At 42.3% G+C, this 13381-nt stretch overlaps 1 protein-coding gene across 1 annotated transcript; it reads right to left on the reverse strand.

Annotated features, from left to right (window-relative positions):
* Positions 1–9402: 9402 nt before the first annotated feature.
* On the reverse strand, positions 9403–12915 carry LOC149301064 (protein FAM167B-like). The gene is made up of 2 exons (XM_089484600.1): positions 12628–12915; positions 9403–9666 (listed from the first exon to the last, which is right to left on the reverse strand). Exons 1-2 carry the CDS (start codon positions 12913–12915, stop codon positions 9403–9405), a joined length of 552 nt encoding a protein of 183 aa, XP_089340726.1.
* Positions 12916–13381: the final 466 nt, after the last annotated feature.

Genomic DNA, 13381 nt, shown 5'->3' on the forward strand with positions numbered 1-13381 from the left:
TGGCTGTCGTCCCACAAGGAAGCCTCTTTTAAAGATGATGCACAAGAACATCCGCAAACTGAAGACAAGCTGGAACCATGTCCTGTGGTCCGATGAGACCAAGATTAATGTATTTGGTTTAGATGGTGTCAAGCGTGTGTGGCGGCAACCAGGTGAGGAGTACAAAGACAAGTGTGTCTTGCGAATGCCAACATGCTGGCCCGGACTGGGACAAAAAATAGGCCCGGGCATTTCAGACTGAGCAGCCCATTTTTATGAAAAAACTATACATATACATAATACTTGGTCATTCAACATGGGAAGCCTGAAGCCACAATTTAGTGCGACTAATCCTTGAAATAAATATTATAGAGTAAATAACACAATACCTTAACTTTTCCACTAAATGATTTCAGGGCCTTGAATGTTTTGTCCCCTGAAGTGACTACAAATTCAGGAGGGCATTTTATCTCTGGATAAGTAAAAATGAAATAGTTCCTACTGTAAAGGAAACAAATAACCAAACACACACACCAGGACAGGCTTTTTCACACCGACACCCAGACACACACACCAGGACAGGCTCTGCCACACCGACACCCAAACACACACCAGGACAGGCTCTGCCACACCAACATCCAAACACACACACACCAGGACAGTTAAAAAAAGAAATGGTTCAGCACTCAACTCCCAGGAAGCTGGGAGCTAGCAGAAAAAAAGGGCAAAACAAAAACAGAAAGCATAACAAAAATAGCAACGTTTCACCAAACAGGGCCTTTTGAGCTTGACAAAGGCCCTGTTTGGCCGAAATATTGCTTTTTTGTTTTGCTTTCTTTGAATAAAGTAACCTAAGGATTGGAAGCTGATTGGAGTGCTGGGGTTCTTTTCTGTGTTTGTACACACACCAGGACAGGCTCTGCTACACCAACACCCAAACACACACCTCAGGACAGGCTCTGCCGCACTGACACCCGAACACACACACTAGGACAGGCTCTGCCACACTGCCACCCAGACAAACACATCAGGACATGCTCTGCCACACTGACACCCAGACACACACACCAGGACAGGCTCTGGACAGGCACACCGACACCCAAACACACACACACCAGGACAGGCTCTGTCACACAAAAACACACACACCAGGACAGGCTCTGTCACACCAACACCCATACACAAACACACACCAGGACAGGCTCTGCTACACTGACACCCATACACACACACCAGGACAGGCTCTGCCACACCGACACCCACACACACACACACACACACCAGGACAGGCTCTGCCACACCGACGCCCAAACATACGCACACACACCAGGACAGGCTCTGCCACACCGACACCTAAACAAACACACACAACAAGACAGGCTCTGCCACACTGACACCCAATCACAAACACCAAGACAGGCGCCGCTCGCAGACTTCCGCGGATCTGCACAGGGTCATGTGACGTACGTGACGTACGTCACATGGCTCCGTTGGATTCCTGCGTCTCCCTGGCGGTAGAAGAGACGCTGCTCGTGCACGTTTGCCAGGTAAGTAGCGGGCCCCCTGCTAGAGTGGCAGGCCCGGTCGCAGTTGCTGCGGGCTTAAGGGGCAGCTGCCCCTTTTGCCCTGTGTTAAGGACGGCCGCATAGGCCCAGTCAGTCCGGTCCTGAATGGGCCTATTTTAAGGTAGGGGCCTGGAGCTGCAGCTCCATTAGCCCCTAAGTCAATCCGGCCCTGCCTCGGTGTGCCTGATGGCCAGTCCGGGCCTGCCAACATGTGCTGTGACATGGAGACATGGAGTTCACCAGAGCTTCACAGGTTTCCACTGCAGTCCTCTTCCACTCCTCAATGACGACATCACGGAGCTGGTGGTGAGACCTTGTGCTCCTGGTCCTTCTGTTTGAGGATGTCCCACAGATGATCAATAGGGTTTAGGTCTGGAGACATGCTTGGCCAATATGGACATTTCCACTTAGGGGTGTACTCACTTTTGTTGCCAATGTTTAGACATTACTGGCTGTGTGTTGAGTAATTTTGAGGGGACACACACACATATATATATATATATATAATTTTTTATTTTTTTTGAGGGGATATTTTCAGGACTCCCAAATCATGTTTTCCTCAGAAATTATTAAACATTGTAAACATTGTAAATGTATTCCCTGTAAATAATTTTATGTTAATCTCATCACACAAAAAATAAAACATGTAACATACTAGTATAAACACATTTAATAGATAGAACAAAGCAAAACATATTCATTATACAATTTCCTTGGAAATATTCTGGAATATTCTGTTAAAAATATTATATCCTCTTGTCCCCAATAATTTATTTTTCAACTGTGAAAGGGCATTTTTGTATTTACTACAAAGTTTTTGGGTGCAAAATCATTCGGTTTTGCTAACAGATTTGGAAAGAGACTGAAAAAAATTATTTTTTTAAAAACTTTTTATAAACCAAAGAAATGTTTTATCACTAGAAACCATTATTGTCACTTTAGAGATCTAGGATACAGCTTACATTTACACTAAACTGGACATTCGTCAAGAATATCTTGTCCTGACATGTGACTTTAGGATTAAGGCTCACAATGTTTAAGCATGTTAGTAATAGTAATACCATAATTTACAGATATGTAGAAAAAGCTAATAAAATGTTTTTAATTAAAAAAAGTCATGTAAATCAGAGCCCCATCGCAACAAGTTACTATGTTTTTTATGTAGACCTCTACCACTGATCACCGGGAAGAGCCATTCTTATTGTCATGAGGGGAGGCCTATCTTCTACAAGTTTATCTTCTATATTCTACATTTTATATTAAATAGCTGGTTTCAAGTCCCTGTAACATGCGCTTTTTTTTAACTTCAGAAGTCTTGTGAGAATGAATCTCGTCAGATGTGGGTGCCATTTTATGTTAACAGCAGATTAGCAGAAAAGAGTGTCTAGTACATGTGGAAAGTATGGGGAAAATAGTTCAAGTTAACATTTGATAAAAATTTAGATGCAAGGGATCTAAAGGAATAGGTCCTAGATATAGACAATGATGTTCTATGTAAGACTTAGATTGGGCCTGTGACTTTAGTTGAATGTTACATTATTAAATAAAACTCAATGAAAATGTGACAACAGTTTGTTAATTTTTATAACAGATTTTCTTTTGAAAAAAATTATAGCCTACCTCACAACTTATTCAAAAGTAAAAGGAAGTACATAACAAATTATACATTTTATAAACATTATATAAAGTACAAAGAAAAAATAGGTAATGCTCTGAGTTAATTACAGATGTTATTGGTAGCTTGCAGTATCTTGTGCGCAATTCAGGTTTAAGAAAAAAACGATTACGGACTTTATTTTAGTGGAGTCTATGAAATGAAGCAATACTGTATGGTATTGATAGGAACACTTTAAAATGAACAAGCATGTACTGTGAATTAACTAAGCTGTATATGCATTGCCTATTGTATGTACTGTTGGAAAAATGTGGTACAATGGTTGTGTGATGGATATGAGACGGGTATACCTGTGAGTGGAGAGGCTGTACTGGAATCCGTCACATTAGGTTATGATCTTCATCTCACAATTGGTCTCTCTTCTCTACTTTATATCTTCAGTTTGTTCAATTGGTTTCCTCTCTTGACAGTTTGTGTATTTTTTCTTTTAGATATGAATCCAGTCCAGTCTATTTTGTTCTTCCACTATTCCACGTAATCTACCTTTATCTGTCTTCTCTTACTAAATTTCATTAGTTCTCATCTCCTCCTGTTCAGTTTGCCTCTTAACTACCCTTCTATCACTTTGTAACTCTCTCACTTACATTGTAACTTCCTGCCTGTACATTTTTGTATAACCATGGTACAACCACAAAAGAAGACTGATCGCTTGTTTATTCTACATCAACATCTGCAGAATATCACTCAGTCAAACACTCCTGACACATCAGATAAACAGATCACAATGGAGCGCCTTACAGTAATATACAGTAAAGTAGTATATATACACACACACACACACACACACACAGTGCATATAAATACTTAATATGTCAAATACATCAATACATAGTGTTCTCAAAGAAATGTAGATTTATGTGGAAAGCAATGGAGTGTAATTTGAACACAGCATTTTTAATTAAATAAATAAAATATTATGTTTACTTTTAAAAGTTGGGACACCAGATAAAGTATCTCAATAAAGCAGCAAATCAGGTTGTTGGCCCCATAATCCCTAGAAATGTCATAATTTTTCCTGAAATCATCTAATCTTTTTGTTAATTACAATATACTACATGGACACCTGGCCTAGATATGTAGGAAGCTTTAAGGAACAGTACCCTACTCTCCTCATGTACCGATGTATCTAGTTCATTTAAGTTATTCTTAATATTCTATATTGTTATTTTCTTTTCATATTGTTAGATTTGTATTCTCCCCTCACTGAAATAATACTAAAGAATATGCTGGTGCTCTAATAATAAAACGTGATAATGATAATTTATTAGTACTATTTCTGAATTTCTACATTTCATTAAATGGATAATTAAAGACCCCTCTCTCCATTCCTGACAATTCTTGCCAATCAGTGGCAGGAAATCATTCCCCATCAAGTTCCATACTGTTTAAATGCACAACCAGCCAAGACTGGAGAAAAAAGATCTTGCGTTGAAAGTGATTTTAATTTTGTATATGTTAGACACTGTGAGAAAGTGCAGGCTAAGGCTCACCTCTGTAAAATGCTCAGATGCAGCACAACAGTGTCACAGTGGAATGAACAGATCCCCTGCCTGCTCTGCTCTGATATAGCCTATCTTCATTACTAGTCTGCTTTTTTTTCTTTGAAAGATGCAGCACAGCCATTGGACAAGCCCTCAGCACGATGTGACAGGAGTGGGCTCATTGGACAAACAAAGACTAGCTCACTCAATGTCCCTCCTCTTAGTGCAGGCAAAATGGCGGGATTCTCGTCCTCTTCTCCTAAACTTCAATGGTGACGCTAAAATGCCTCAATAGCGAGGCATGCAGCGACACCGAACACCCACCCCAGGAGGCGCTGCAATGGATTTTGCCACTCGCAAGATGGCAGTGCGTCAATTAGTAAAAATAATTGGCCACTGATGTCACCATCAGGGGAACCTTCCAATGTTTAAAAAATGTTTTTAAAAAGGCTAAAAAAATTATATATATATATTTTTTTATGAGCAAGTCCTAAAATTAGCGCTTTATTTTCTCACATGGAAAGAGTACTGGCATGTTAAATGCCCACGGGGTGTCTACTTTTAAAAAATTAATGATTTAATGGGGTAAATTGAATTGGCCCGGTTCAACAATGTCCTAATTAACACATGGGGAAGGATGACCACATGTCTAATTTCCAATTTGAAAAATGCACACGTCCCAAATGTGGCTTTTTAGCCGCCAAACAACCGACAAACCCATGCATGTGGAGTATCATTGTACTCACGAGATGTTGCTGAACACATATTGTGGTGTTGTGACAGTGACATATACCAGGACTTGTAAATTCACACCTAAAGTACAACGTGTGTGGGAAAAATACACACAAAAAATACTACTGCAAACTTTGACAAAGGCTGGTGGTAGAATTAGTGCATTGAAAAAGTTAAAATACCAGCATTTGAAATACCGTGGCCTGTCTAGTTGTCAAAAATATATGGTTTTATAGGGCATACTGAATTTGTAAAATAAATAAATAAAAAAGCACAGAAAATTGATAATAAGGCAAATTTTGGCAGAAAATAATAGGAAATTATTCATTGTTGTGGATATTTTATAGATAGTTTGATTGCTATGTTTCAAACCCAGCATACTAAAGGTAAAAACGTACAACTTTGAAACAAAAGTCTACATTTTTTTATATATTTATAAAATACGTTTAGCTATTGTTATAAAAGTATCAACACATTAACCATTTACACTGAAATCACACAACATAATAATAATTTCAAGTTCTTCAGTCCCTCATATTTTTTTCATAGCCTCTATGATACCGGATACCAGGTTTCATCATTTTTACATTGCCGCTCCCATCATCAGGGGTATATGATTTTATTTGATTCTGTCTTGAACATGCTATGTATTATTTGAAAACGTATTGTTCACATCTATACTATGTATCTACTATGTCGAGTTGCATTGAGCTATTCACTTGATGTGATATTACAGTGTTTACATTCTTTTTTTTTCTTTTTTTCTCTCTGATATTTGGATTGCGCTTTTGTGTATATTGTGATTCAGATCTGAATAAAATTTTAAATTATAACAAAAATAACAATGTTATCAAATGAAAGCCCTCACTTTCCTGGAAAAAGCAGTATATCATTTATGCGGGTGCAGAAAACATAGACAAAAAGAATTTTGATTGAACAAAAATTTGGTAAAAATAGCGAAAAGGTTCTTGATACTTAACTGATAAGCCCCCTCTGTCACGCATGGGTTAAATTACAAACATGATTTTACTTGCGTGTATATTGAGGTTCGTTGTGGGCTATTTTACAATGCAATGATGAAGCCGAGAGCATTACATGCCACAACACATATGTGAGGGTTTTCATACAGGAAATACTACTAGGTAAGTATCAAAATTAAGTATGTGCATTTTGCAGTGATTTGGATAGTACAATACATAGATGAATTTTACATAACAAATTCAGTTTACAAAGTCTACTTGAATGTCTTGCTTTCTTAATCTCTCTTCCCCTTTATTTTCTGTATCACATACTGTACTTCATTTTCACGTCTATTCATCACTTTGATCATGTATTTCCTTCCACATCAGCTATTCTCACACAGGTTATGGGGCATAGAACCACAGCCATGCTTACAGGATTCAATCTCCACAAATTAGATACTTTCACAACCAAGACAGCATTCACAACATTCTGCCAAGAGGTTAAGCCCATCCAAACATAATATACATGTTTATTTATGTACAATGAAACCCATTAAATCTCGAAATTTGACCATAACACAAGGTAAACAAAATATTTTTATAGATTACCATATGAGATCAGATAAAAAGTAGATAATATCGGAGGATAGCAGGGGAGGGCTGGCTGCCTACGGCCTGGGAGACAAGTCAAGTCAAGGGGCCCATTGCGCCACCGAATCAGCTCACCATCCATGCCCATCTTTTCCTGATTTTCTAACACATGTTGATGTAATGTGATGGGATTGGGAGTACGTCAGTACACTAAAAAAAAGTCTTCATACACAGGACGCCTGAAGCCACAATTTCACAGAACTAATCCTTTTTAATAAAATATGCAGATTGAAATAGATTAAATAACACAAACCCTTCATTTTTCCGCTCACTGATTTCTGGGCCTAGAAAATGTTGTTGTTTAAAGTGACTATAGTTTAATTTATTCCTACAGAAAGTAAAGTGCCAGGAAACAGATGATCAAATACACACCAGGACAGGCTCTGCCACATCTACACCCAAACACACACACACACACACACACACCAGGACAGGCTCTGCCACACTGACACACACACACACACACACACACACACACCAGGACAGGCTCTGACACACTGACAGACAGACACACGCACACCAGTACAGGCCCTGTCACACTGACACCCAGACACACACACCAGGACAGGCTCTGACAGCCACCAGATGGGCTAAGCTACAACAATAATAAAAAATAATAATAAAAGTATTTTCCACACTGCTTTGTCATTGACCCCCATTTTAGTGTTTTTGCCCCCTCTTGTGTAATGGCCCCAGTTGCTACCCTTGTGTATTGATGTCGCCAGCATAGATAAAATGTTGCCCTGCAATATGGGGGAATGTATATCTGACTAGACTGTTCCTTCCAGTCTATAAATCCCCTATACTACAGGGCAGCATTTTATCTGGGCTGGTCAGCAGAATGCAAAAGCTATATGTGTCCTGGAAAACATGGCTAATGCAGTCACCCTAATGCGCCTACACCCTTGTGTATTGCCCCCAGCTAGCCCCACATTGTAAATGTATCCCACCTCCCAGCCCCCCCTTTAGTATTGATTTATGTGATGCCCCCAGCCAGCACCCTCTCGTGAATTAATGCCCCCCCTTAGCACCCAGATTTCACTCACAGGATCTGCTCAACACCCAGAATGGAAGCATAGGAATTCCCACCTTTGCCCTCAAACAACCTGCCTGTGGTATCCTCAAACAGCCTCCCTGTGCAATGCTCCCCCCCCCGACTTACACATCCATGTAATCACACACGTATTCATTCATTCATTATTCACAAACATTCATTCATTCATATATTCATTTCCTCATTTACAGATACTAATCATTTACAGATACTCATTAATTCACTCATTGACAGATACTCATTCATTTCCTCAATCACACATACTCATTCATACCAACTCCCCCACCCCCTTACCTGAACTGCAGATCGCTCTGTGCCACTCGCAGACTTCTGCAGGAGCCGCTGCATCCCTCTGCGTTCATCTCTTGTACCGCCCGGGAAAGCAGGAACAGAGCGGAGTCATGTGGCCTGACGTAAAGTCACGTGACTCCGCTGGTTTCCTGCTTGTCCTGGGTGGAAAAAGAGACGCTGCTCGCACTGGTAAGTGGCAGGGCCTCTGTGGAAGTGATCGCAGGGGTTGCGACCCCTGCGATCACGGTTAATGCATTTATGCATGCCAGGGGGCTGGGCAGATATAGATACTGCCCACAGTGCATTGTGAAGGAGGAAACTGCCCTTCACTTGTTCTGGCAGTGCCAGTTGGAACTCAAGGACTCTATTGAGAGAAAGTACCTGTCCTACCACTCTGTACTTTACGGACTTTTTCCAGGAACACACACTGAGAGCGCTATTGATGATGCTTGGCGTCTCATGTGCTGTGTAAAGGGCGCTCTATGGTTTGCCAGGAACCTTCTGGTGTTGAGGAGGGAGCAGGTCACAGTCCGTTATCTATATCTAGGCTTATCTATAGCTGCTGAAAGACTACTCTCTTATGTACACCCCGGCCAATCCATTTCCCCGTCTCGTCAAGGCTGTTTCCACTAATGTGCTAACCATATATGCCGTATCTGGAATTGGAAATGTACACTGCTTTTACTGTATTATTGAGCTTTCCGTTAACTGAAGTTGTACTGTAATGTGCATTGCCCTGCACTGCATCACAGTACTGCTTATGGACTTTCTACTTTTACGAACGGTTGTTTATTGATATTATGTTTATTGAACAATAAATATTCAATAACATTTTTTTTTTTTAAATCATGTAACATCACGTTAAGTGACCCTGCGGATCTCTGCCTCCGCAAACAGGCTGGTCTGAATTGGTCTTCAAACCAAGCCTGTTTGTAGAATTAGAACCAGCTGGTGGGAGGAACAATTGCCCAACTGCCACGTCCAGCCTGCTCCTGTTGTCAGTTGTACCCTCTTAGCACAGAGAGAAGCGTCTGGAGTTGATATTCATACGCGTTACACCAATGTGTTTCAGAGGAGTGGAGAGAGTAAAAGCTGCTCGAGGAGGGATATTACACAACAGGTCTGAGTCCTCATCACAGCCTTCCAGATCAAAAGTGGCATCATCAAGCATCTCCTTGTGCCTCTCACAGGCCTGCTCTACCTTCAGCTGTGAGATCCGAGATCGAAGGAGCATGAGTTGCCTGGCTAGCAGGTGGTCAGCAGCCTCTATTTCTCTCTGTTGAAAGAGCAAAAGAGACAATTAATCAACCAGGGATACCAACTGCTAATGTCAAGGACATATTAAAGCTGACTATATCAATGGCGGAACTACCGGGGTCGCAGGGGTCGCGACTGCGACCGGGCCCTGGAGTTCTGCCAGTCAGGGGAGCCCAAGGGGTGCTGAGCGGTTGCTGAAAATGACCGCTCGGCACCCCTTGGGCCTCCTGACTGACAGAACTCCAGGGCCCTTCTGTCTCCTCTGCTCGCTGCAGCTTGCCGCCGCCTGCCTCAGCGCTGCCCCGACTGCACGCTGGCCTCTTTAAAATCTTTTAAGCGGCCAGCGTGCCTGCACAGTGTTCTGTTCCGTGTGACTCCGCCCCCTTGAGCGGCACGTCACATCATCAATGTGATGGGCCGCTCAAGGGGGCGGAGTAACACGGAACAGCTCCTCGTGACAGCTAGAAGAGCACGTTGGAGGACAGCAGCAGTGGGGAATGACAGCAAAAACGCAAGTATTAAAAAAATTAAAAAAATAGTTGGGTAATAGGCAGAAGGGGAGCCATATTCAAAGGGGACAACAATTAAATGCAAAATGGGGGTGGCTAGGGGGTATAAGTACATAACAGGGTGGTTGGGGCACCACATAAATCAATACACAAAGGTGGGGGGTGGGTGGCTGGGTTCAATATACATTATTAACATTAACAATGCAAAGGGGGGCATCAATACACAAGGGAGGGGGGCTGGCTGGGGACATCACATAAATCAATACACAGGGGTGTTGGGGCATAATGTACAAAGGGGGCTGGCTGGGGGCACAAAGCCACATGGGGCAATACACAAGGGGCATAATGTACAAAGGGGGCTGGCTGGGGGCACAAATCCACATGGGGCAATACACAAGGATGTGGGGGGGATACATTAAAACAAAAGGGGGGGTGGCTGGGGCATCAATACACAAGGGGGGAAAACAAACGAACAGCAATCCAGTGTGGAAAGCATTTTGGATGTGGGTGCCAGTGTCGCAGAGCCTGTCCTGCTGTGTGTGTGTGTGTGTTTGGGTGTAGTTGTGGCAGAGCCTGTCCTGGTTTGTGTGTGTGTTTGGATGTCAGTGTGGCAGAGCCTGTCCTGGTGTCTGTGTGTTTGGCTGTCTGTGTGGCAGAGCCTGTCCTGTTGTGTGTGTGTGTGTGTGTGTATATGTGTTTGGGTGTTGGTGTGGCAGAGCCTGTCCTGGTGTGTGTTTGGGTGTTGATGTGGCAGAGCCTGTCCTGGTGTCTGTGTGTTAGGCTGTCTGTGTGACAGGCCCTGTTCTGGTGTGTGTGTTTGACTGTCTGTGTGGCAGAGCCTGTCCTGGTGTGTGTGTCTGGGTGTCGGTGTGGCAGAGCGTGTCCTGGTGTGTGTGTTTGGGTGTTGGTGTTGCAGAGCTTGTACTGGTGTCAGGGTGGGCTGTTTGGGGACAAAATTGGCTCACGCTGGGCTGTTTGCAGACAAAGTTGTCTCACTCTGGACTGTAATTTGTTAATGTTATCTTGGTGCTGGTCGGGTTCTATGTGGGCAGTGTGGACACCAGGGCTGGCTTTGGGGGTGTGCATCCTGTGATCTATGCCTGTAACTTAGGGGGTTTTATCTATACCTTTAATGCTTAGTTGTTATGTGATTTCCAGTTGATCTGTACCTGCAATGCTGGGTTTGTGTATTATTCTGTTGATCTATATCTGCTGTGCTATGTTTCCATACATTATTTATGTATACCTGCAAATACAGGGTTTGTATTTCTTATTCAGTTGATCTATACATGCACGTGCTGTTTACATGTGTTGTTTATTTGATCTATACCTGAACTACAGGGAGTAAGTAAAACAGAGGTGTGGCTTAGTGAATGAGGGACAAAGGGACTCTAGGGATGATTACAGGCAGGGGCCCAAGGAAATGCCTAGGGTCCAATTTTTCCATATTTAAATTTTTTAGCTGTTTTTTAATGTATTAAACATATTTTTTTTTACTCCCAGTCCCATCAATATGCCTTTGGAAATCAGGAAAAGATGGGCATGGATGGTGTGCTGATTCGGTGGCGCAACGGGCCACTTGACTAGACTTGCCCTCCAGGCCTTAGGCTGCCAGCCCTCCCCTGACTGCAGTGGTGGGAGCGTCATATGCCGGCGCTCAGCAGTGAAGCCGTGCGCACCGCGGCAGAGCTGCGAGACAGAGGCCGGTAAGTGACCTACAAAGGGGTGTAGGGAGAGGGTAGATAATGAGAAGGGTGGGTAGGGAGAGGGTAGATAGTGAGAAGGTGGGGTGGGGAGAGGGTAGATATCCTGAGAAGGGGGGGTAGGGAGAGGTTAGATAGCCTGAGAAGGGGGTAGATGGGTTGGGGAACAATGTACGAACATTACATTAAAACTGAGCAGGGACCTGATAGCAAATACCTCAGAGCTACCAGAGGACCAGATACACCCACTTCAAGTAAGAAAAATAAGGTCATAAATAGTAAAATTCAGAAGACACGATAAAACTCAACAAAAAAGGAACACAAATTAGTCTATTTAACTAGGAGAGTGAGTGGTCACTCAAGTGAAGATTTAGTTGGTCAGACTTCGCTTGCATGCAAACACCAGCAAAGCAAGTATATTAATTAACACTACAAGTTAAGTTAAGCAAGTTGTAGGTGAGGGAGTGCATGGTAAATGACAACTTGAATGTTCTTAAATATATATCACACCAAAAAAAACCTATTACTGAATAGTGGGCCAAAATGAAATGAAATACCTTTGTAAGCGTAAAGCCCACCCATGATTGCATCCCTTTTTCTATGCTCATTGGGATGGAGGACTAAAAATAATACACACAGTACCATATAGGAACACTATACACACAATGATATGGTACACTAGAAGGGTACACAAAACAGAGATTGTGACACAAGTTTGGAAGAGGACATTAAATATATTAGTATAGGAACACTTCATATTGCACTAACCAACTCTTTCCTGATCCACTCCAGGGCTTTATCCATAGACTCAAATCCACACACACTGCCAACAGGGGAACATTTTACTTGGCTGGAGACCACCTTGTCTTCTGATGATCCACCTTGGTTCTTCATCCATAGCCTCCCCTGTACCCTAAGAGCCCATTCCTGGTAGGAGGGCCTCCGAGTCTGCAGCTTCAACCTGGCTGTCAAAGCCTTCACAGACTCCAAATCAGGAGTGTTGTCACCATCCTCTTCCTCACCCAGTTCACTAAACTTCACCAAGTTTAATGACATGAGTAGTTCACTAAGAAGAACAAGGAGACTGAATAGCAAGATAAACGTGAAACAGAAACAAAGAACTTTGTTAAATTGTAAGATGTGCATAAGCGTGATCCATGCCACTATATTCTAATTCTCATCCACCCTATATTATTGTTATGAGCTCTCGTAGTTTTATAGGTCTCTAGCTTTTACAAGCAATGGGTCCACCCATTTGTGCAGGAAGCTGCTCTAAGCAGATAAGGCTTTCCGTATGTATTATATTCACAAGAACAATAACATTCAAATCCGGAATTAGCACAGGAGGAAAGGTCATCAACACAGTTAGAAGCCGTCATTTATTTTAAGATGCCTCTGCCTTCCTGTACAAATCAACATCATCTGGGTCAGGAAGGAGAAAGGGGTGGGAAGGATAGAGGATGAAAAATGGAACAGAGGACATCAGATTTACAAAAACATGTGTGATCATATTTACAGATTA

Source organism: Sceloporus occidentalis, unplaced genomic scaffold, assembly GCF_023333645.1.
Source record: "Sceloporus occidentalis isolate IW3139 unplaced genomic scaffold, rSceOcc1.0.p SCAF_22, whole genome shotgun sequence".
In the NCBI taxonomy this organism is placed as follows: Eukaryota; Metazoa; Chordata; class Lepidosauria; order Squamata; family Phrynosomatidae; genus Sceloporus; species Sceloporus occidentalis.